General features: G+C 43.0%; 1 protein-coding gene across 2 annotated transcripts in view; it reads left to right on the top strand.

The window, feature by feature from the left end:
* The window catches only part of lamb2 (laminin, beta 2 (laminin S)), a 61,425-nt gene extending 45,548 nt beyond the window's left edge, over positions 1–15,877 (top strand). The window contains exons 15-36 of one of the 2 annotated variants that reach the window (XM_084068549.1): positions 271–429; positions 821–948; positions 1,214–1,346; positions 1,591–1,783; positions 2,581–2,724; positions 3,069–3,300; positions 3,591–3,754; positions 4,366–4,401; positions 7,271–7,495; positions 7,977–8,194; positions 8,407–8,503; positions 8,986–9,167; positions 9,758–9,948; positions 10,135–10,319; positions 10,487–10,728; positions 11,425–11,628; positions 11,927–12,071; positions 12,425–12,632; positions 12,994–13,135; positions 13,716–13,892; positions 14,409–14,568; positions 15,367–15,877. In XM_084068549.1, coding sequence (XP_083924675.1) covers positions 271–429; positions 821–948; positions 1,214–1,346; positions 1,591–1,783; positions 2,581–2,724; positions 3,069–3,300; positions 3,591–3,754; positions 4,366–4,401; positions 7,271–7,495; positions 7,977–8,194; positions 8,407–8,503; positions 8,986–9,167; positions 9,758–9,948; positions 10,135–10,319; positions 10,487–10,728; positions 11,425–11,628; positions 11,927–12,071; positions 12,425–12,632; positions 12,994–13,135; positions 13,716–13,892; positions 14,409–14,568; positions 15,367–15,503 — 3,702 coding nt within the window. In that variant the 3' untranslated portion in view covers positions 15,504–15,877. The remainder of the gene's footprint in view (positions 1–270; positions 430–820; positions 949–1,213; positions 1,347–1,590; positions 1,784–2,580; positions 2,725–3,068; positions 3,301–3,590; positions 3,755–4,365; positions 4,402–7,270; positions 7,496–7,976; positions 8,195–8,406; positions 8,504–8,985; positions 9,168–9,757; positions 9,949–10,134; positions 10,320–10,486; positions 10,729–11,424; positions 11,629–11,926; positions 12,072–12,424; positions 12,633–12,993; positions 13,136–13,715; positions 13,893–14,408; positions 14,569–15,366) is intronic. The other variant, XM_084068550.1, reaches the window with a different exon arrangement.
* The last annotated feature ends 4,269 nt before the right edge of the window (positions 15,878–20,146 follow it).

The following is a 20,146-nucleotide window of genomic DNA, read 5'->3' as shown; positions in this document are numbered from 1 at the left end:
ATCTCTGCTATAAATCATTCATTGGGGGGTGTGATAAAGGCTTCACAGTCAAAACATTGGTGCATGAATAAATGTCACTGCAACTGAGGATTGTGTGGCTATTTGTTTGATTAGATAGATGTGTTAAACCACCATCACCCTGCCGATTGCGATGCATTGTGAGTTTGTAGAGCGGCTATTTGTACTTTGTATAAGTTTTTGAATAGGGCCTAGGTTTTTAAGGAACTTCAATATCTGTAGGGTATGAAACGTGTGTTTGTACATTCCCAGGGCTGTGTAGTGGAGACCAGGGAGCACCAGCCTGGACGTCCTGCCTCATGGACTGGTATAGGGTTCGCCCGCGCACCTGAGCGTGGCAGTCTGGAGTTCCACATCACTAATATACCCATCTCCATGGAGTATGACCTACTCATCCGCTACGAGTCACAGGTCGGTGTGTAGGTGTGATTATATATGTGAGTGCTAGGGTTAGTGTTAGTGTTTGTGTGCGTGTATGTGTGTGTGTGTGTGTGTGTTTGTTTGTGTGTGTGTGTGTGTGTGTGTGTGTGTGTGTGTGTGTGTGTGTGTGTGTGTGTGTGTGTGTGTGTGTGTGTGTGTGTGTGTGTGTGTGTGTGTGTGTGTGTGTGTGTGTGTGTGTGTGTGTGTGTGTGTGTGTCTGTGTGTCTGTGTGTGTGTTTTCAGAAAAGAGTTACATAGTTTATATGTTATATAGTTTAACGCAGAGACCATAAAGACCCATACATAAAACTTGGTACTCAAAGCTGAACTTTTCCTGTTGATGCATAGCAGTCATATTTCTATGATGGTGTGTGTACTGTAGATGCCCAGGGACTGGGAGGAGGTGCGTGTCACAGTGGTCCGTCCAGGGGCCATTCCTACCAGTAGTCCCTGTGGAAACACCATCCCTGCTGATGACAGACTCACTGTCACCCTGCCAGCCGGGGCCAGGTGAGAGGAGCACAAGAACACTCACCACATACTCACACACATCTCTCTCACACGCACGCACGCACGCACGCACGCACGCACGCACGCACGCACGCACGAAAACATTAACCTCAAAACTGCAGTCAAATAAATTTGGGGGCACCAAATCTGTCCCCAACATTTGTCCCAATATGTAGCCTACAGTATGTACGGAAAACCTGATATTCTAACACAGGCTTGTGTGATAGGCACACATGAATGTGAATGGGTTGTGTATTTGCTCCAGGTTTGTGGTCCTTCCTCACTCTGTGTGTCTGGAGAAAGATGTGACTTACACGCTGCGCTTTGAGTTCACCCGCTACCAGGACGCCAACAGCATCCTCTACGGAGCCACCGATGCAAGCGTCCTCATTGACTCTGTGAGTCCACCTACAGACCTATATTTAACTCAACCTAAAGCCTGATTTATATTTAGTCGTTTATATTTAGTAATATATTTTTTGTATAAAAAAACCTGAGTATATAAAAAGCATAAGAAAATTTAGTTTTCTCTCTAAACACAAACAATTCATCTAAAAACAAAGAAGCTGATGACTAACGACCATATCTATTGAATGACTTCCTCTTGCTCCCTCCTCTTCCTCCCATCATCGATCTCTCCAGATTTCATTACTGCCCCGCCACACCTCCCTGGATATGTTTACAGCAGGAGACCCCGCCTCCAACGCCAGGAAGCAGACCTACGAACGATACCGCTGCCATGAGAGTGCCAAGAGCGTCACCCGGCCCCTGATGAGCGACACCTGTGCCAAGCTTATCACCAGCATGTCGGCCATCATTAACGACGGGGCCCTGCGTGAGTCTTAACTCTAGTGCTAATTTTAAAAGGCTCCTCTGCTGTTTGAGTATTCTTACGACATGGTACCTAAGGGGCGAGCCATCTAGAATAGTGTTCGTCCGTAAGTATGTATGTCTTTGAGCCCATTCATTCACCCATCTGCTAATGTCGCAAAGCACTACACCAATCAGCATGTTTTTCATTCAGATTTTGTGACGTCCCAACATCCCTCCATATTTGGGTAACACTGAAATCATCAATAGACGGGTTTCTCTGCGGAACTAGGGCGTATAATGCAGGACTCTTTACAGCATTATCTGGAACGCATCTTTACAGTTTGAGACAGACCTGTACTTGAGGTCACGTGATCATGAATTACCGCTCGCTGCTCTAGCTCACTCTAATCACGCACAGCTGATTAGAGTCTAATCATGTGCATGTTTCAGTCAAAGCGTTTTTGCTCCCTGAATGCGCACACACCCAGTACTGTTTGTAAACAAGAAAACCATCTATATGACGTCAGAGATTCACATGGAAGCTGCACCATTATTAAACCCTGTCTTGTTTACCGGTAATTGTATAATTGGAGTTGCTTTACTTGCTTTGGTGTAGTTTCTAGTTTAGTTGGCATGTTTTGTTGTGTGTTCATTCTCTCTCTCTCTCTCTCTCCCTCCCTCTCTCTCTCTCTCTCTCTCTCTCTCTCTCTCTCCTCTCTCTCTCTCTCTCTCTCTCTCTCTCTCTCTCTCTCTCTCTCTCTCTCTCTCTCTCTCTCTCTCTCTCTCTCTCTCTCTCTCTCTCTCTCTGTTCTCCCCCAGCTTGCAATTGTGACCCGCAGGGTTCGGTCAGCTCTCTATGTGATGTCCGCGGAGGTCAGTGTCGCTGTAGGCCCAATGTGATTGGCCGGCGCTGTGACCAGTGTTCTCCGGGGACCTTTGGCTTTGGACCCTCAGGCTGTATAGGTGGGACTAAAGAAAGAATATGAATCTTAATATTTAGACCCGGACTCTGTTATGTATATTTTACACACTGTTAATGCATTTACCTGCCAATGGTATTAACTGTACTGCTGGCGCCCTCTACTGCCCATGAATACACATGAAGCCAAAATCGAAATCCCCATATCCCCACCCATCCATCTACATGTGACACATTATAGACACAATGTTTTCTTGTCCAATACCATACATTCATTAGTCACTTTCAACCTGTTTTAGGCATTTTTAGGGCTTAAGTGGTCACTTTCCTTTGCCACCCTCTGTTTTTTCTGAAATTACACCTCTGCTTTCTGTGTGTCTGTCTGCAGCCTGCGGATGCAGTCTGGAAGGTTCCATAACTCGCCTCTGTGACAAACACACCGGTCAGTGTCAGTGTCGCCCGGGTGCGTTCGGTCTGCACTGCGATGGGTGCCAGGGGGGCTACTGGGGCTTCCCCAACTGCCGGCCCTGTCAGTGCAACGGTCATGGCGAGGAGTGTCACCAGAGAACCGGGGCCTGCATCAACTGCAGGGACAACACCGGAGGAGACAAGTGTGAGAGGTGAGGACTTGGAACGAGCATGCAAAGACAGTTTTAACCGCTTAAACCCTTTATTAGTTTGACCCTCTATTTAGTTGACTGGGGTCGGCTCTGTACTTGGCCCGCTCTTTTCCCTCCTCAACACAAAAATGCTTTGTGTTGTAGATCAGCTATTTTCTGCAAATGTTTCCCCCAGATTAGGGATGCTAGGATACAAGTGGATATTATTCATGTTGTTTCAGTGTAGAAATAGAAATAGCAAGGGTATCTATGGATTTCGGGTTCATAACATCCCTTTGTTCTATTCGTAGGTGTGCCAATGGTTTCTACGGTAACCCAGTTTTAGGTTCCGGTAACCAGTGTCGTCCTTGTCCCTGCCCAGACGGGCCGAACAGTGGACGCAACTTTGCGGCCTCTTGCTACCAAGACAACCGTAACAGGCAGATTGTCTGCAACTGTAACCAGGGTTACACAGGTAAAACCCGATCCTCACTTACTCTCTCTCATATTCTCCATTCCTTGTGATCCTCTGTGTGTGTGTGTTGTGTGTGTGTGTGTGTGTGTGTGTGTGTGTGTGTGTGTGTGTGTGTGTGTGTGTGTGTGTGTGTGTGTGTGTTTGCGTGTGCGTGTGGGTGTAGGTGTAAGAGAGACGCGTCATGGTGTTGTGGCAGTATGAGGGTCTTTCATCAACAGTATGTAGTTCTATGACCTTGGTGTGTTCTACCAGACCACAGTTAGATGTTTTTGGAGAGAGGCATTCATTATACAGTAGTTTCACTTAGTTTAGTCTAGTGCAACAGTAAAACAGTCCTAGATGTAAAACTCAGTGATGAAAACCGAAAGAAGCAAAAACAGACAAAAAGTGTAAACTGCATCTCACCATAACCTTTTTTTAAACTCCTACACTCAACATTTGTCGACGGCAACGGCAATAGAGAGACTATTTAGTAGGAAAACAAAAGGATCAGGTCTTGACCCAATGAATTAAGATGAACCTTTCATCTGGAGAGTCGTTAGAGGGCGGATGTTACACAGTGTGGTAACATGTGATGTCATTTCCTCCCTTCCCTGTATCACTCGGCACAGGGATTGTTAAACGCTCCGGGGTGACCATTTTCAAGCGTGAGTAGCAACAATGGTGAACCCCAAACCCGAAGCAACTCTCCCTCCCCTTCACCCACCCTCCTGTACCAAATCCCATACCTCTCTGCATGGCTTCAGCACCCCATCCCAGCAGTGGTGCTGTGCCACCGTGCACTTCTGCGAGACCTGGCTCAAACCCCCCCCCCACTTGATTAAAATCCTCTCAAACGCTTCTTTTCTGGGACTGGTCGAGCGTGTCTCCTGTTTAGCGGGATGGGCTCATGTGAAATATACTCAAATATGGTGAATCCACTCTGAAGAAATACTAAAGGTGAATTTATGCTTTGTGTGAAGTGTCGAACGACGCAGCGCACAACAAACGTGACGTCAAAACGACAAAAATGATTCATGGAGGAAATGAATGTTCACATGGCACTCCATAAAATGTTGCGTACTCTGATTGGTTGGAGAGATTAAGTAAAAACTCACGGAGATGCATGAGGCCACACTCATTTCCTTGTTTACATTTTGTGCCGGAGCTGTCAGCAAGTTGCACAAAGTTTGAATGCTCAAAACTCAGAACGTTGTGAGACAAAGCAAGCAAAGCATAAATTGAACTTAAGGATGTACTGTGTAGCCAGCGCAGGTTACAAGTAAACACAATCTGCACACAATAAAAGCGTTTGAAATGATTGAAATAAAAAAATATAAAAGAAATAAACACCCTATTTTGAACCAGGTCTGTCCATGCGTACCCCGATTGAGGACCTGACCCAGAATCACTGTTAGTGGAAAAACACAATGTGCTTTTTGCATAATGTCTGATAAAACAAAAATAGAACTGAATATTTGTCCTGTCCCACATCCTCCATACTTGTAACTGGGAAGGCTGGGATATAAAGGAACGGATAAATGAAGTTTGGTTGATTCTGAATCTGGGTCAGCTTCTATCTCTCCTGTGCGTAGCAGGTGTAACCACTGTTAATGTGCTGTAACAAAATAATGTTTTGTTTGGTTTTATTTTTGAGGGCAGGGGAGAGTAATTTTGACTGCACTGATGTACAGAGAGAGATAGAGCTGTATTGATGCCAAGACAATACAGCCAGGCAACTTTAAAAACCCATCTGTGTCATTTTTACTGACCGTACAGAGTAATGTCATAATACATTTGTAACTCTTGAGAGTGTATAAATGTAACCAAATGGTCCCTTACGTGTCTATTTGGTTACATGTATGCACTCTCAGAGTTAAATCAACACTGATGATTTTATTTTGTAGGCCATCTTATATTTAATGTCTGAGAAATGAGTCTTGACAGGCATTCTGCTTTGAGTTAGCTTTGCCTTCTGCGGCCAAATCACTGTGTGCTTCACCTGTGATGAAGCAGGATTAAAAAAACATGCTGAACACTAATGGCCCTTCTAGTATCCATCCACCCTGTCATCAAATTTTACCATATTATGTGTGAGTGCATGTGAATATATGGTCAACAGGCCTTTCTACTGTATGTATGACTAAAGAGAGAGGACAGAGCTCACCATGACAGGAAAATGAGAGAGTATGAAGGGAACGTATGACAAATACTACACTGGAAAATTCTCGGTATTCATTTAACTCTGAGAGTGTACAGATGTAACCAAATGGACCCGTGTTAGATTTGTACGCTCTCAGAGTTACAAATTGATACATTTCCTCTGAGGATTTTACTGTGTAGTGTGTAGTAAGGAAGGGTGGATGTGCTAGCATGAAATGATACTCATAGACCTCAGGACCAAATTAATGGTTCACTAAAGTCTGAAGGCCGCAGCCCAGCAAATGACATGTGTCTTAATGGTATGGTGTATAATTATGGAATAAAGGGTTTAAATACAGCCAAATAAAATTGCCTACATAGTAGAGTGGGGTATATCATTATGATCCAAATTAGTATGCTTTCGTTCTGATTTCAAAGGTTTCTTTGTTGTTTCTTGAGGGGTGGTGCAGCAAAAAAGGCTAAATATTGTGTTGACTGCTACTGTATTCTGGTACAAGATAACATCATAATCTACTGTATGATCTAATAGTATAATAATAATAATCTGATGTTCGTAATCCACTGAGCAACCGTGTGATCACAAATTCCTTAACAAATGAAAGCCGCTTAACATAATCCCAGAGTTACAAATGACTATGGAACATGAGTAACAATACTGATTAATCGGGTTAACATGCTACTGTATACTGTATAACTAGCACTTTTTTAAGAAACTAAAATGTAGCTTTGGTTTCATAGAGGGTTAAAGCTATTGCTATAGACATACATAATCTGATGGATATTTCAAATGGAATTGCTGCTTTAATGGATTTTAGACCTTGGCTAATTTAAACACGTTATAGCAATTTTAAAGCCACACAGTAAAGTCCTCAATGTTCATTTATACATGTGTATACAAATGTAACCAAATTGACCCTTACGGCTCCTTACGGGGCCAATTTGGTAAAAGTGTGTACTCTCAGAGTTAAATTAACTCTGAGGTTTTACTGTGCATGCTTGCATAGACTGAGTAATTGAAGCTAGCTAATGTGAGTGTCCAACAACACAATAAAACCAAGCATAACCATTGCTGTAATGCAGTAAGCTTCCTGCTTAATTATCCATGTAAACAGATGCTCTGTTTTAGTAGTAGTAGTAGTAGTAGTAGTAGTAGTACTGTGTACAGCACATTATGGCCAAAACAATGCCAGCCAAAGTTATTGTTGAACGACAATTGATCTTATTCACACGGCAGCCATTATGCTCTTTACCTCCATGATACCTCCGAGTATGACATAAGAACCAAATGGCCACAGTGTGAATTAATCGTTCTATCTATCCTCATTCAAACTCTTCTATTCTCTTTTCGTTTCCTGTCTTCCTGTTGCCCTACAGGTGCCCGCTGTGAGGAATGTGCCCCGGGTTACTACGGCAACCCCTCCCAGCCTGGCGGGCGCTGCCAGCCATGCCAGTGCAGTAACAACATTGACATGTCAGACATGGATGCATGCGACAGACGTACCGGAGAGTGCAAGAAGTGCCTCTATAACACAGAGGGGCCCAAGTGTGGCATCTGCAAGAGCGGGTACTTTGGAGATGCTGCTCGCCGCAACTGTAGAAGTGAGTTACACCCCAACAATAAAGGTGCAATCACAGAATTGTGTGTTTTTTGGATAGCAGTGCATGCGTTACGGTCTCATAGAGATTTGGTGCATCCCCCGCAGACCCACGAACAGACAGATACAGATATTCACTGTTCACTATTCACTGTCAACCCAGAGCCTTAAGTTTCATTAAAGTGATGTTATAAAGGTACCCTGAAGAGATTAGGTTTACATTGAACAAGAGTTGTTGGTTTGCACCCCCACGTCATGTGCTTTTCTTTTTCGATCGCTTTCAATCTGTCCTCACTATGCTGGCCATGCCATTATTCACAAACATTTTCAAAGATTTCAAATAATTTTAAAATAACAAAAATCACAACTCAATGCAAAGAGTTGTGAGCTTCTAGATCGACTATATTTGCTATTCTTCATATGACAAAGTAGGGATTAAGTGGTTCATTATGATGCTTCAACTCTTCTCCTCTCCCTCCTCTCAGGGTGTACCTGTAACTTCCTGGGTACTGAAAGTAGCCAGTGCATGGAACGTGATGACTGTGTGTGCCAGCGTGCCACCGGGCAGTGCCAGTGTCTGCCCAATGTCATTGGCCTGACGTGTGACCACTGTGCCCCCAACCACTGGAACCTGGCCGGTGGGAGGGGCTGTGAGGCGTGTGGCTGTGACCCCCAGAACTCTGTCAGCTCCTCATGCAATGAGGTATGATGTTTGCCATTGTGAGTGTGTGCGTTTGTGGGCACATGCAAGTGTGTGTGTGTGTGTGTGTGTGTGGGGGTGTGGGTGTGGGTGTGGGTGTGTGGGTGTGGGTGTAGGTGTGGGTGTGCGCGAGTGTTTGCGTGTGTCCAGGTCCTGTTTGTGACTCTGACAGAGGTATTTGTCCTACTTCTGTCCCTCCTCTCTGTATCCTAAAGTTCACAGGTCAGTGTCAGTGTCGTGACGGCTTCGGGGGAACGACCTGTACGAACTGTCAGGAGAACTACTGGGGAGACCCCAGGAGTCAGTGCAGAGGTTAGGAACATAACAACCACTCAAACCCTCTATAGTATACATAGTCAACTTGACCTGAGTTGGCTCTGTACTTGGTCATCTCTTTTTTCCGTCTACACCAAATTTATTCGCTGAAAATCAACAACAACAGCCCAGAACGCATCGCATTTGCGACGTGTTGTGAGTTTGTAGATCGGCTATGTCATAAGCGAAGAAGATTTCAGTCTTTCAGTCTTTGGAAACCTTTTTAGGAAAATGTGAACCTGAAGAGAGTAAACTGCCTGTATATTAATATAATACATTTCAAATAGATGGTGTAATACATTTGCTGTCCTTGTTTTTCCCAATATTGTACTGTGCTGTAGCCCGTTATTCTCTGCCTATCATATATTGTGCCACTGTCTCTTACACGTCTCTGTCTCTTTCTCTCTCACTGTCTGTCTCTCTTTTTCTATCTCTCTCTATCTCTCTCTATCTCTCTCTCTCTCTTTCTGTACATCCAGCCTGTGACTGTGACTGGCGTGGCATTGCAGCCTCTCAGTGCAACAGGGTGACAGGCCACTGCATGTGCGAGCAGGGCGTGTCAGGTGTGCGCTGTGACCAGTGTGCCAGGGGCTTCTCCGGCCAGTTCCCCAACTGCCAGCCCTGTCACCAGTGTTTTGGGGACTGGGACCGCATTGTCCAGGTATGCCATGAAAAGCAAACCCAACAAAACAGTATGTGGGTGATGTGGAGGAGGACGTTGGGTCCCATAATAAGGCAGAACTTAAGTCATTACGGTATGTCATGTGTCATGGCACACAGCCCACAGTAAGAAGAACAGGATTGCACTTGGCAAAGTTATTTTAGAAACTTTCAAAGCAGCGTCAAACAGGAACGTTGTTGTCCCTTGGGTCGGTCGGTGGTCAATGTCATCACAAGTTTGAAACAGATTTTTTTTCTCATGCAGTCTTACTCAATCATGCTCTTCTAGCTATAGTACCTGTAAAATGTGTTTATGCAAGAGTACTAACTATTTAAGCCTGACTTGTCGTACAATGGTGTCGCACTGTGAAAATATGGGATCTACTTTATAAGCTCACATGTCACAACACGTTGGGATCCTGGAAGATCGGCTGTTTATTAGATTTATTAAATGAATAGGCCGAGCCTATTGATTTAGAATTTTTGCTATAATTACATGCCCAAAATAGAGACGCCATGCAGGGTTAATGTGGCCAACACATGCAGCCATTTTCTACTTTGACTATTCATTTTTCTCTCTCATCTCAACAGGACCTGGCGGTGCGAACCAAGGCTCTGGCGGAGCGTGCTCATGAGATCCAGACTACAGGGCTCACTGGGGCCTATGAGAAGGCCTTCAGAGACCTGGAGGAGAAACTGGCACTGGCCCAGGGCATCGTCAATGCACGCAACGCCACTGCTGCTGCTGTCACCACACTGATGGAGCTTATCGAAGACCTAAGGTAAAGATGTTGTACATGACTGATTGTAATAATATGAATATATTGAACAAATAAATAAATAATTGCTGTTATTACCCTGTGTAATAACTACTGTTTGTGGCATTATCTAATGTCACAACTCAAATCTTGTTGTATAATTTGAGTGTGTGCCGGAATGACAGTTTACATTGCCCCACCTAACCGCAGGGCTCAGATTGGTGAGACCACTGACACCCTGAATCTTCTGGAGGGAGACCTGACCATTGTCCAGGACACAAACTCAGAAGCAAGCAAGCAGCTGAGTGCCCTGGAGAGGGAAGCTAAGGAGCTCAACCTCACCTCAGAACAGCTCCACAGACAACTGGACATCCTCAAGAACTCCAACTTCCTGGGTAAGAATTATTGGAGCGATCCAGTGTTGCCATTACCATCTTTACCATGCTTTATTTATGCAAGGCCCAACCATCCTCAAATTCACCATCACTTATACGTAGTGGAAAGGTAGAATAGTATTATAAATTATTATAAAGGTGATTATATTCTTTGACCTTCCCCCCAGGTGCGTACGACAGCATCCGTAGCTCCTACAACAAGTCTCGCGACGCTGAGCGTCGGGCCAACGAGTCGACGACCACGAGGCCCAGCACGGTCAGTAAGTCGGCTGACACTCGCCGCCGCACTGAGCAGCTCATCTCCGCCAAGAAGAATGACTTCAACCGCAAGAACACCATCAACAAGCGTGCCTTGGTGGACCTCAATGCCCGAGCACAGGGCCTGGACATGAAGAAGATCAATGAGAAGGTCTGTTATAAGCTATTTTATTTTTCGAGCTAAATTTATATGTAAAATACAAGATTGTCGTTTAACCACTTAAACCCTCTATACTTAGTGAACTAATACTTATTTGCTCGGGGTTGGCTCTTTACTTTGTCCACTCTTTTTTGAGTGGTGCCAACCACTCCTATATCTGACTTCCGTATGTATGTCCAATAAACAAACATTGATGACAACATCAATACGGGGCTCATCAAAGGCACCACTCTCTTCACACAGGGAGTGACTTTTCCCTCTACGCCAGGGATTCCCAAACTGTGGTGCGTGCACCCCCTGGGGTGAACAAATTACCTCTAGGGGGTGCGTGACATTAATAGTGTAATGGTGGTGCTGGTGTTATAATAAAGAATATTATCAACACATATACATTTCTCTGAACTTTGGCCTTTCACCAAACAAATACCTCAGTGAGTCAGTTCACTTTTTCTTTTCAAACCATGTGAGAAGGTCATATTCTATCCCTGTAAACATATAGTAACATTTTACTGCACCAAATCGAAGAAATCTCACTTCACAATTATCGACGCCAATTTCAAAATAGCTGATCTACAAGCTCTCGTGTCGCAATGCTTGCCGATCTGCTATTTTTGGCAAATGTTCCAGAATAGGGATACAGCAAAAGAATGAGTGCAAATACAAATGTACCTGTACCTGTCCCACCAGGTGTGCGGGGCCCCGGGTGATGCCCCCTGTGGAGAGAGTCCCTGTGGCGGTGCGGGCTGCCGCGATGATGAGGGGAACCGTCACTGCGGGGGTCTGAACTGTAACGGCGCCGTGTCGATGGCTGACAATGCCCTGAAGAGAGCCAAAGATGCAGAGACAGAGCTCAACAAAGCCATGGGAGAGGTGGACGGACTCTATACGAAGGTAGGGTGGTGACACTAGAACCTTCTGTCCAGTGTGCTTTACAATGCCACAATATGTTCAGGGACGTTTCTATTATCGCTGCTGGTAAACGTTTAACTAAAACCAGGAGAAGAGAACATATTACTGCTATTTAAAATTTACTACAATGGTTGCCCGTCTGATTCGATTTGTTTTGACTTTTTTTGATTTTAAGGCAAAAACCTTTAAGGCAAAAACCTTTAAGGCAAAAACCTTGTGGCAAAAACAATTGCCCGGTTGGATAAGTCATGGCGGTCTGTCCATCATCTTTTCTGTGCAGGTAGCAGAGGCAAAGACCAAGGCAGAGGAGGCTAAGGGCAAAGCCCAGGCAGCACTGGACAAAGCCACAGCCACCAAGAACAAAGTGGAACGCTCTAACAACGACCTGAGAGACCTCATCAAACAGATCAGAGAATTCCTCACACGTGAGCTATTTTCGGCGAGCGACACTGGCGTGCAACAAAGTACAATAGTTGAAAACACAGCACAGAACAGAGCCACTGCAGAGAAGATATTTCATGATTGTAGCACATTACCATCAGGATTTGTTGGAAACTCAAACTCAAATACAACAGTAGGGTGTTTGCACTTTTAAACTGTCACCACCTAACAGTTTTTGAAATCACACTGACAGAAGATAAACTAATTTAGTTCCTTTTTATATATAGTTATGCTCTTTATAGAAAATTGCTTATCTAACAATCAATCAATCAAATAAACCTAAACATTTTGTCTAAGTTTGAACATGTTTCACATAACTCTGTCTCTCTTTCTGCAGAAGAAGGCGCAGACCCAGACAGCATTGAGAGGATAGCGAACCGTGTACTGGAACTCTCCATCCCCGCTTCGCCTCAGCAGATCAGACACCTTGCTGACGAGATCAAAGACCGCGTCCGCAGCCTGTCCAATGTGGACTCCATCCTAGACCAGACCCAGGACGATGTACGCAAGGCAGAGCAACTGTTGCTGGATGCCAAGAGGGCCAGGTATTTGTTCTCTAGACACCATGAATTGTATTGTTATTTATTTTAATTTCAAGGACTCCACGGACCCCCATAACTATGATAGTAATAAGAGTGTGGTTCCGTTTGGTTTTACACTCTCAGCGTTACAGACCGGTAAGGGTCCATTTGGTTCCTAACTATCAATCATTTAGCTGGGGATCCCCTCACAGACCCCTGGGGGTCCCTGGGCCCCACTTTGAGAAACACTGATTTAAACAAATGTCAACAAACGCTTGTAATTGGTATTTTAGCAATAAGCACGCAGTGCATGTTTTGTGTTAACATTCTCCCTGTGTGTAATGCTGCAGTACGTTGTGTTTGTGTGTGTTTGTGTGTTCCTCAGGCATCGTGCAGAGGGTGTGAAGACCACAGCGGAGAAGGTGAAACAGGCCCTGGTGGATGCTAAGACCACTCAGGCCACAGCTGAGAAGGCCATAGCTGGAGCCAAAGCTGACATTGGGGAAACTATGGCTCGACTCAAGCAGGTATAATCACCACATGAAACAATTATTTTAGCAGGGTACCAGGACAATCATTTTGAGCTCTTAACCAGTGAGCTGGTTCGTCTGCCATCTGCAAGCCATTTCCAGTAGGCAGATTACATGCATAATGTTCTTTTAGGAAGTCATTATCCACAGGCTAATGGTATTTCTATCCCTATTGTGTCGATTCATTTGCACTTAGCCCAGAAAGCAAAGCCTTTTACAGGGTCATGAGAGTTTTATGTTTATGTGTACTGGAGAGAATCGTACCATTCACTTTACTGGTACGATGTCACATGATGATTGTGGTATTATTATAATAATAACTGAACTACTCTCAGATGACACAACAATGCAGGCATTTATACATTTTTATTCATGATAAAACATTCCCAATTTCTTAGGAGTGCTTACACTGTTTGAGCCTGAAACTTAAAATGTTAACAATGTAGTCACAACTCTTCATCCAGCTCTTATAATGAGATCATATTCATACTTTGTGTGGATAAACAAACAGAAGCAGACAAATAATCAAAGTGACAGCGAATTCAATTGGCTCATGTACAGTATGTGCTTTTGTCAGATTGAGTCAGAGACGTCCAACAGGGAGAAGGACCTGAAGGAGGCCATGGCCCGCCTTGGCACCCTAGGACAAGAGATTGATGCCTTGAAGACCAAACGTGCCAACAACAGCATGGCGGCTGCACTAGCAGAAGAGACTGCCACGATGGCACGAACTAAGGCAGAGGAGGCCAAGCAGGTGTGTGTGTGTGTGTGTGTGTGTGTGTGTGTGTGTGTGTGTGTGTGTGTGTGTGTGTGTGTGTGTGTGTGTGTGTGTGTGTGTGTGTGTGTGTGTGCTGTGTGCACATGCGTGTGTGCGTGCGTGTGTGTGTGTAGTATTTATATACTATAGTGTGTGGCTATGGTATCAGTGTGACCAGCTCAGTGGCCTTGTGGTTAGACTAGAGTGTCCGCCCTGAGACTGGGAGGTCAGGATTTGATCCCCAGCCGGGTCATACCAAAGACTCTGGTATGATGACCCGATAATAATGGGACCCAGTGCCTCCCTGCTTGGCACTCAATATCAAGGGTTGGAATGGGGGTAAGTCCCTGCAACATACTAGCGTCATGTCCAGGGGGTGTTCTTGTACATGAAGCTGCCTCATGCTACAGAAACAGAAGATACGAAGATAGGCTTTTTTCTTATGTGTGGCTTTGACAAAATATCTTTGGCTTGGAGATATTGGATTATGCTGTTTTCTGTGTTAACATTCAGATTCTGGACGGCCAGCTGACTGATAAATACCATGAGGTGCAGCAGCGTGTTGACACCAAGGCCAAGGCAGTCCAAGATGCTAAGAAGAGAGCAGAGAGCCTCCGAGATGAAGCCAAAGAACTACTGAGAGATGCTCAAAACAAGCTGCAAAGACTAGCAGGTGTGTGAGTGTGTGTACTGTATGTACTAGTGATGCGCGGGTTGACCCGTAACCCGCGGGACCCGCGGGTCAACCCGCGGCGCGGGTGGGTCAAGTCAGAATTTCGGAGAAAATGATGCGGGCTGAGGGTGAGCGGGTCACGCGCTCTCACACGCAAAAAAAATTAAAATAATAACATGCTCTTGTTTTGTCTTTATTCCTAATAAGAATAAGAATAGTAACAATAAAACAGTTTGAATACACTTGGGGATTATTTTCTAACCATAATTTTACAGAATAAAAAAAAAATCGCGGGTCGCGGGGCGGGTTGAGCCATAGCGTTCTGTGGCGGGGCGGGGCGGTACTAGTATGTACTGTATATGTGTGAGAGAGAGAGAGAGAGAGAGAGAGAGAGAGAGAGAGAGAGAGAGAGAGAGAGAGAGAGAGAGAACCTGGGAACTGCGGCCTCTTTGTTTGGCATCACATTTTACACACTTATATTGTGTTAAAAACCACTTATATGCGGATTCAAACAAACAAAGATAAGAAGACAGTGGCTATGGATCTACTGGTGTGATTCTGAAGGAATTGCTTTGAGTATTAACTACATGAACCCAGCATCCCTATTCTGGACATTTGGCAAAAATATGCGAATATTAGCAGATCTACAGTGTGAAGTCTCACAAATAAGAGTTTTTTAATTGCAGATCTACACGCACACATTGTGGACAAGGGTGAGGCCCTTGTTCGACGTGTCCGAGAGAGCCTCTTCCAGAAGCATAGTTGTCTAACCATTCCTGGTGTTCCTGTGTCCCATAGAGCTGGAGAAGGATTACGAGGAGAACCAGCGGCGGCTGGAGGGGAAAGCTCGGCAGCTGGATGGCCTGGAGGACAAGATGAGAGGCATCCTCAATGATATCAACAAGCAGATCCAAATCTACAACACCTGCCAGTAACCTGAGTCAGAGAGCTCCTCCTACACTGTTCATCCATTCATTCAACAGGCAACAGACCAGCTGTCAGACTAGGATACACATAATATGAATCTTTAAACCAAATATTATTTGGTTTTAAGTTTCTTTGGTTTTAAAACAAATATTATTTGGTTTGAAGACAAAACAAAAAAGAAGCCTGAAGAAATGTTGGACTGCTTGTTATATATGATGTCCTTACTGTTGGGCATATGTAAATTGTCTGCCAAGTTATGTGAGCAGCACTCTTGAGAGCTTTAAATGTTTGAAATACTTTTCAGACAAAGACATGCGTGCCCTTTACAGTGTCATCCGAGTTTCAAGGTTCAGCTGATGTCATGTATGTTTTGTATTTTATTTTTCAAAAGAAAAACTAACTACAGTGACTACACACGAGTCAAATAGAACACATGTTTTAGTGTTTGACTGCTGTACAGCTGCCTACAGGTTCTGAGGAGATCCAGTTTACTAATAAACACAAGTCAAGCGACATACAAGGACATCAAAGTAAATCTCATGTGACAGATACTGTAACAAGCCTGTCGATTGTGGTGCTGTGCATCAGATGATTATGTTATCCAGTTTGTCATAGTGTTTGTGTATGTCTGCACACAAATAACAGGGTGACAGACATTTGAGATGTGAAGATAAATTATGACCCTGCCCACCAAACAACCCCTACATGAAGATGAAGATAAAAGTCACACAAGCAGTGGTTGGCAAAGAGTTACTTCAACAGAGGAATATTGTATTATTTAAGGTAGGCCTACTGGCTCCTGACTTGCTAAATTCATATCCCAGTGCAACAATTGAAAATGATTGATCTTCATAAAGTAGCCCTGTGTTTCTCTCTCTCACACTTGGATTATTATACATGCTAAATTGATTGTGTTTGAATGAATAACAAGATCTGTGCTAGTGTGAACTGATGCTTTGCCATGCAGAGGAGTGCCACTAACAGCAGTACCACCGGTGAAGTTGCACACTGTAAGCTACAGTGTTTCCTTGTGCCTTATAGCATGTCAATTTCTTGTACATTTTGTCTGTGCACTTTTTTGTAAGATACTTGTGTGACAATGAATCGTGAATAAAACATGTCAAAGGTATTTGTTTGACCAGCCTATAGCTGGCAACCTCACAATTTTGATAAATTGCCAAAGCAAAAAAACTGTTGTTTAATGTGTACAGTTCTGTGAATAAACAAGGTTACCCTTACTCTATAAATAGATGTTTCTTTGACCTTAATGATTCTGAGTTGTTCAGTAATAAAAATTGAATATCCTGCACTGTGCGATCTAGAAACACTTAATATCTTCACAACTTCGTAGGCTACACCCTAATCACCGCCTCACGACATCCTAGCAAACAAATAGCAAAGCAACCACCTGAAGCTTGACTAAAGCAACCAGCTTACACCCTGGTCATTCCATAGCAAACATGATGTGTAGGCCTCTACTGTACAGTAACACCCAACTGGAAACTGCATGGCGACACAATGAATTAAATCTACAAGTTCACAATGCATCGTGCCACAAAGCTTAAATCAGGATTAATTCATCGAGGCTTTGTATATATTGCATTTAGTAATGTGTTTTAGTGTACTTTACTCTGTTAATGCATTGATGACGTTATGTCCCTGATTGATTGATTGATGTACTTTATTTAGTAAGACATGAGAACAACAGTACATGGAAGTACAAATTCACAATACGAGGTCTACTAAACTGGAAGACTCATAAAAGCACTGAGCTTGTTTCAAATGAGTTCCCCATGCACACAAATCATGGTGACATATAAGAGACAGACAGTTATACACAACTACTATAGAATGTCATACAATCAGTTTACAGGTTACTGGTATAAAGAGTGAGAAATATGTACAAAAGAAGGTGTCCAACAGGCTTTTCTGGCAACAGTGTTCAGTGTCATTATTATTTTTTGACGTCCTGGAATCTAAAAGTGACAGCAGACATAGAGTACTAATTAAATGACACATAAATGAGTTGTTATTAACACTATGTATATATATATACCTGCTGTTTAGTTGAGCCATCTCTATCTATTGTCATGGTGATGTCTATTATTATTTAGTAGCTAGTTGATACATAATCATGATACCTCATATTCCATAATCCATTAAACATTTCCACAGATTCGCACACATGCACACAGGCACGCATGCGCACGCACGCACGCACACACACACACACACACACACACACACACACACACACACACACACACACACACACACACACACGCATGCATGCATGTACTCTGGACTAGACATCGGATATTTAAAAAAGTCCTACGGTGTATCCCTTCCTAATTACTCTAATTTGATCTCATAAAGGAATTACTTAAAGTAATTGGGTTCAAGACCCTGGCGTGATGAACATTTCCCAGGAATGTATCAATCGCGTTCATCAGCAATCATCTTTTCACATTGGAATAACGAATAGGCCTACAATTGTTTCTCACAAACCATAAGAAGTAGGCTACAATTGGTAGGAGGGGGGTTCTACTCAGTCAGCGGTGGTAAAAGTACACTTTTTTAAAACTTAAATAAAAGTATCAATACTGCAATGTAGAAATACTTTGTTACATGTAAAAGTCCGGAATTAAAACTTTACTTGAGTAAAAGTACAAAATTATTGCCATCAAAATATAATTAAAGAGTACCAAAAGTAAAAAGTACTCATTATGCACAATGTCGCATTTCACATGTTTTCAAATGTATAAAATGTATAAAAAAATCCTTTGAAAAGATCAGCTATTTTCAAATGGATAAACTGTATATAGGGATGAAGTCGTTATTCTGGTTGATGTATATTCTGCAATAATAATCAAAATCTACAAAGTAATTGTAGTGGAGCAAAAGTAGCTCTGATTCATAGCCTTGAAGGAGTTCTCCTACAAGGCTATGAATCAGAGCTAGAGCAAAAGTACAATAAATTGCCTCTGAGATGTAGTGGAGTAGAAGTAAATACTCCAGCAAAGTAAAAGTACCTCAAAATTGTACTTGAGTACACGTACTTCGGTACTTTACACCACTAGTTCCACTATTAGTAATCAATCAATGAACTATTGTAGGCAGTCTGTTACAGTAGGCTACGTATGCAACTCTGTCCACCAGATGGCGCTGCGGCTCAACACGCAGACCTCTTGATTTGCTTTTGATTTATTATGTCTTTGTGTTGCTCTGCCAACAGTGTATCGATAGAAGACTAAAATGTATGGAGAAGACGTTTTATCCTACATAATTAATTGCTAAACAGTTTAATTAGAAAGAGAGAGCGAGAGAGAGAGAGAGAGAGAGAGAGAGAGAGAGAGATATCCTGGCCAGTGTTGCCATGTATGCTTACATAAGCGACTTTGGGCTTGTTTTTAAAGTTGCTTGTAAATATTGGTAGTTGCGGGTTGCGTTTTTTGGGGCTATTTATATATATATATATATATATATATATATATATATATATATATATATATATATATATATATATATATATAAACCAGTGGTTCTCAAAGTTTTTCATGACAAGGACCCCCAATATTAAAAAATTACCTATTCCTCCCCATTTTTCTTTGTTGAAAATAGCAGATCCTCAAGCTCACAACGCATTGCATCGCGAAGCATTGTGAGCTTGTAGATTGGCTATTTTCAAGTAGCCTAATCCAGGGGTCTTCAACGTTTTCAGGCCAAGAACCCTGAGAGACTGAGAGAGAGAGGAAGCATATATCGTATAAAATTGTGTTTCAGAGAAACTTTTGCTGCTCTTTTTTCCCTCTACACCTATAACTCTTTGCCAAAAATAGCCGATGTATCACATGTGAGCTTGTAGATCTGCTATTTTTGGCTGTAGTAACTCTGAGGACACAGAGAGAGAGAGAGAGAGAGAGAGAGAGAGAGAGAGAGAGAGATATCCTGGCCAGTGTTGCCATGTATGCTTACATAAGCGACTTTGGGCTTGTTTTTAAAGTTGCTTGTAAATATTGGTAGTTGCGGGTTGCGTTTTTTGGGGCTATTTATATATATATATATATATATATATATATATATATATATATATATATATATATATATATATATATATATATATATATATATATATATATATATATATATAAACCAGTGGTTCTCAAAGTTTTTCATGACAAGGACCCCCAATATTAAAAAATTACCTATTCCTCCCCATTTTTCTTTGTTGAAAATAGCAGATCCTCAAGCTCACAACGCATTGCATCGCGAAGCATTGTGAGCTTGTAGATTGGCTATTTTCAAGTAGCCTAATCCAGGGGTCTTCAACGTTTTCAGGCCAAGAACCCTGAGAGACAGAGAGAGAGATGAAGCATATATCGTATAAAATTGTGTTTCAGAGAAACTTTTGCTGCTCTTTTTTCCCTCTACACCTATAACTCTTTGCCAAAAATAGCCGATGTATCACATGTGAGCTTGTAGATCTGCTATTTTTGGCTGTAGTAACTCTGAGGACCCACTGTTGAAGACCCCTGGCCTAGTCGCTTCTTTTGGGCTCGTTTTCATAGACCTGGTTGCTTGTTTCTCTCGCAGAATCTGGCAACGCTGCTCCTTCCACTATGCGGTCACATGGTCACAGCAGTAAGGAAGT

This window comes from Gymnoscopelus microlampas (genome assembly GCF_963454915.1).
Source record: "Gymnoscopelus microlampas genome assembly, chromosome: 10".
Taxonomy (NCBI): Eukaryota; Metazoa; Chordata; class Actinopteri; order Myctophiformes; family Myctophidae; genus Gymnoscopelus; species Gymnoscopelus microlampas.
The sequence above is the reverse complement of the archived record's forward strand: the minus strand, read 5'-3'. Positions and strand labels throughout refer to the sequence as shown.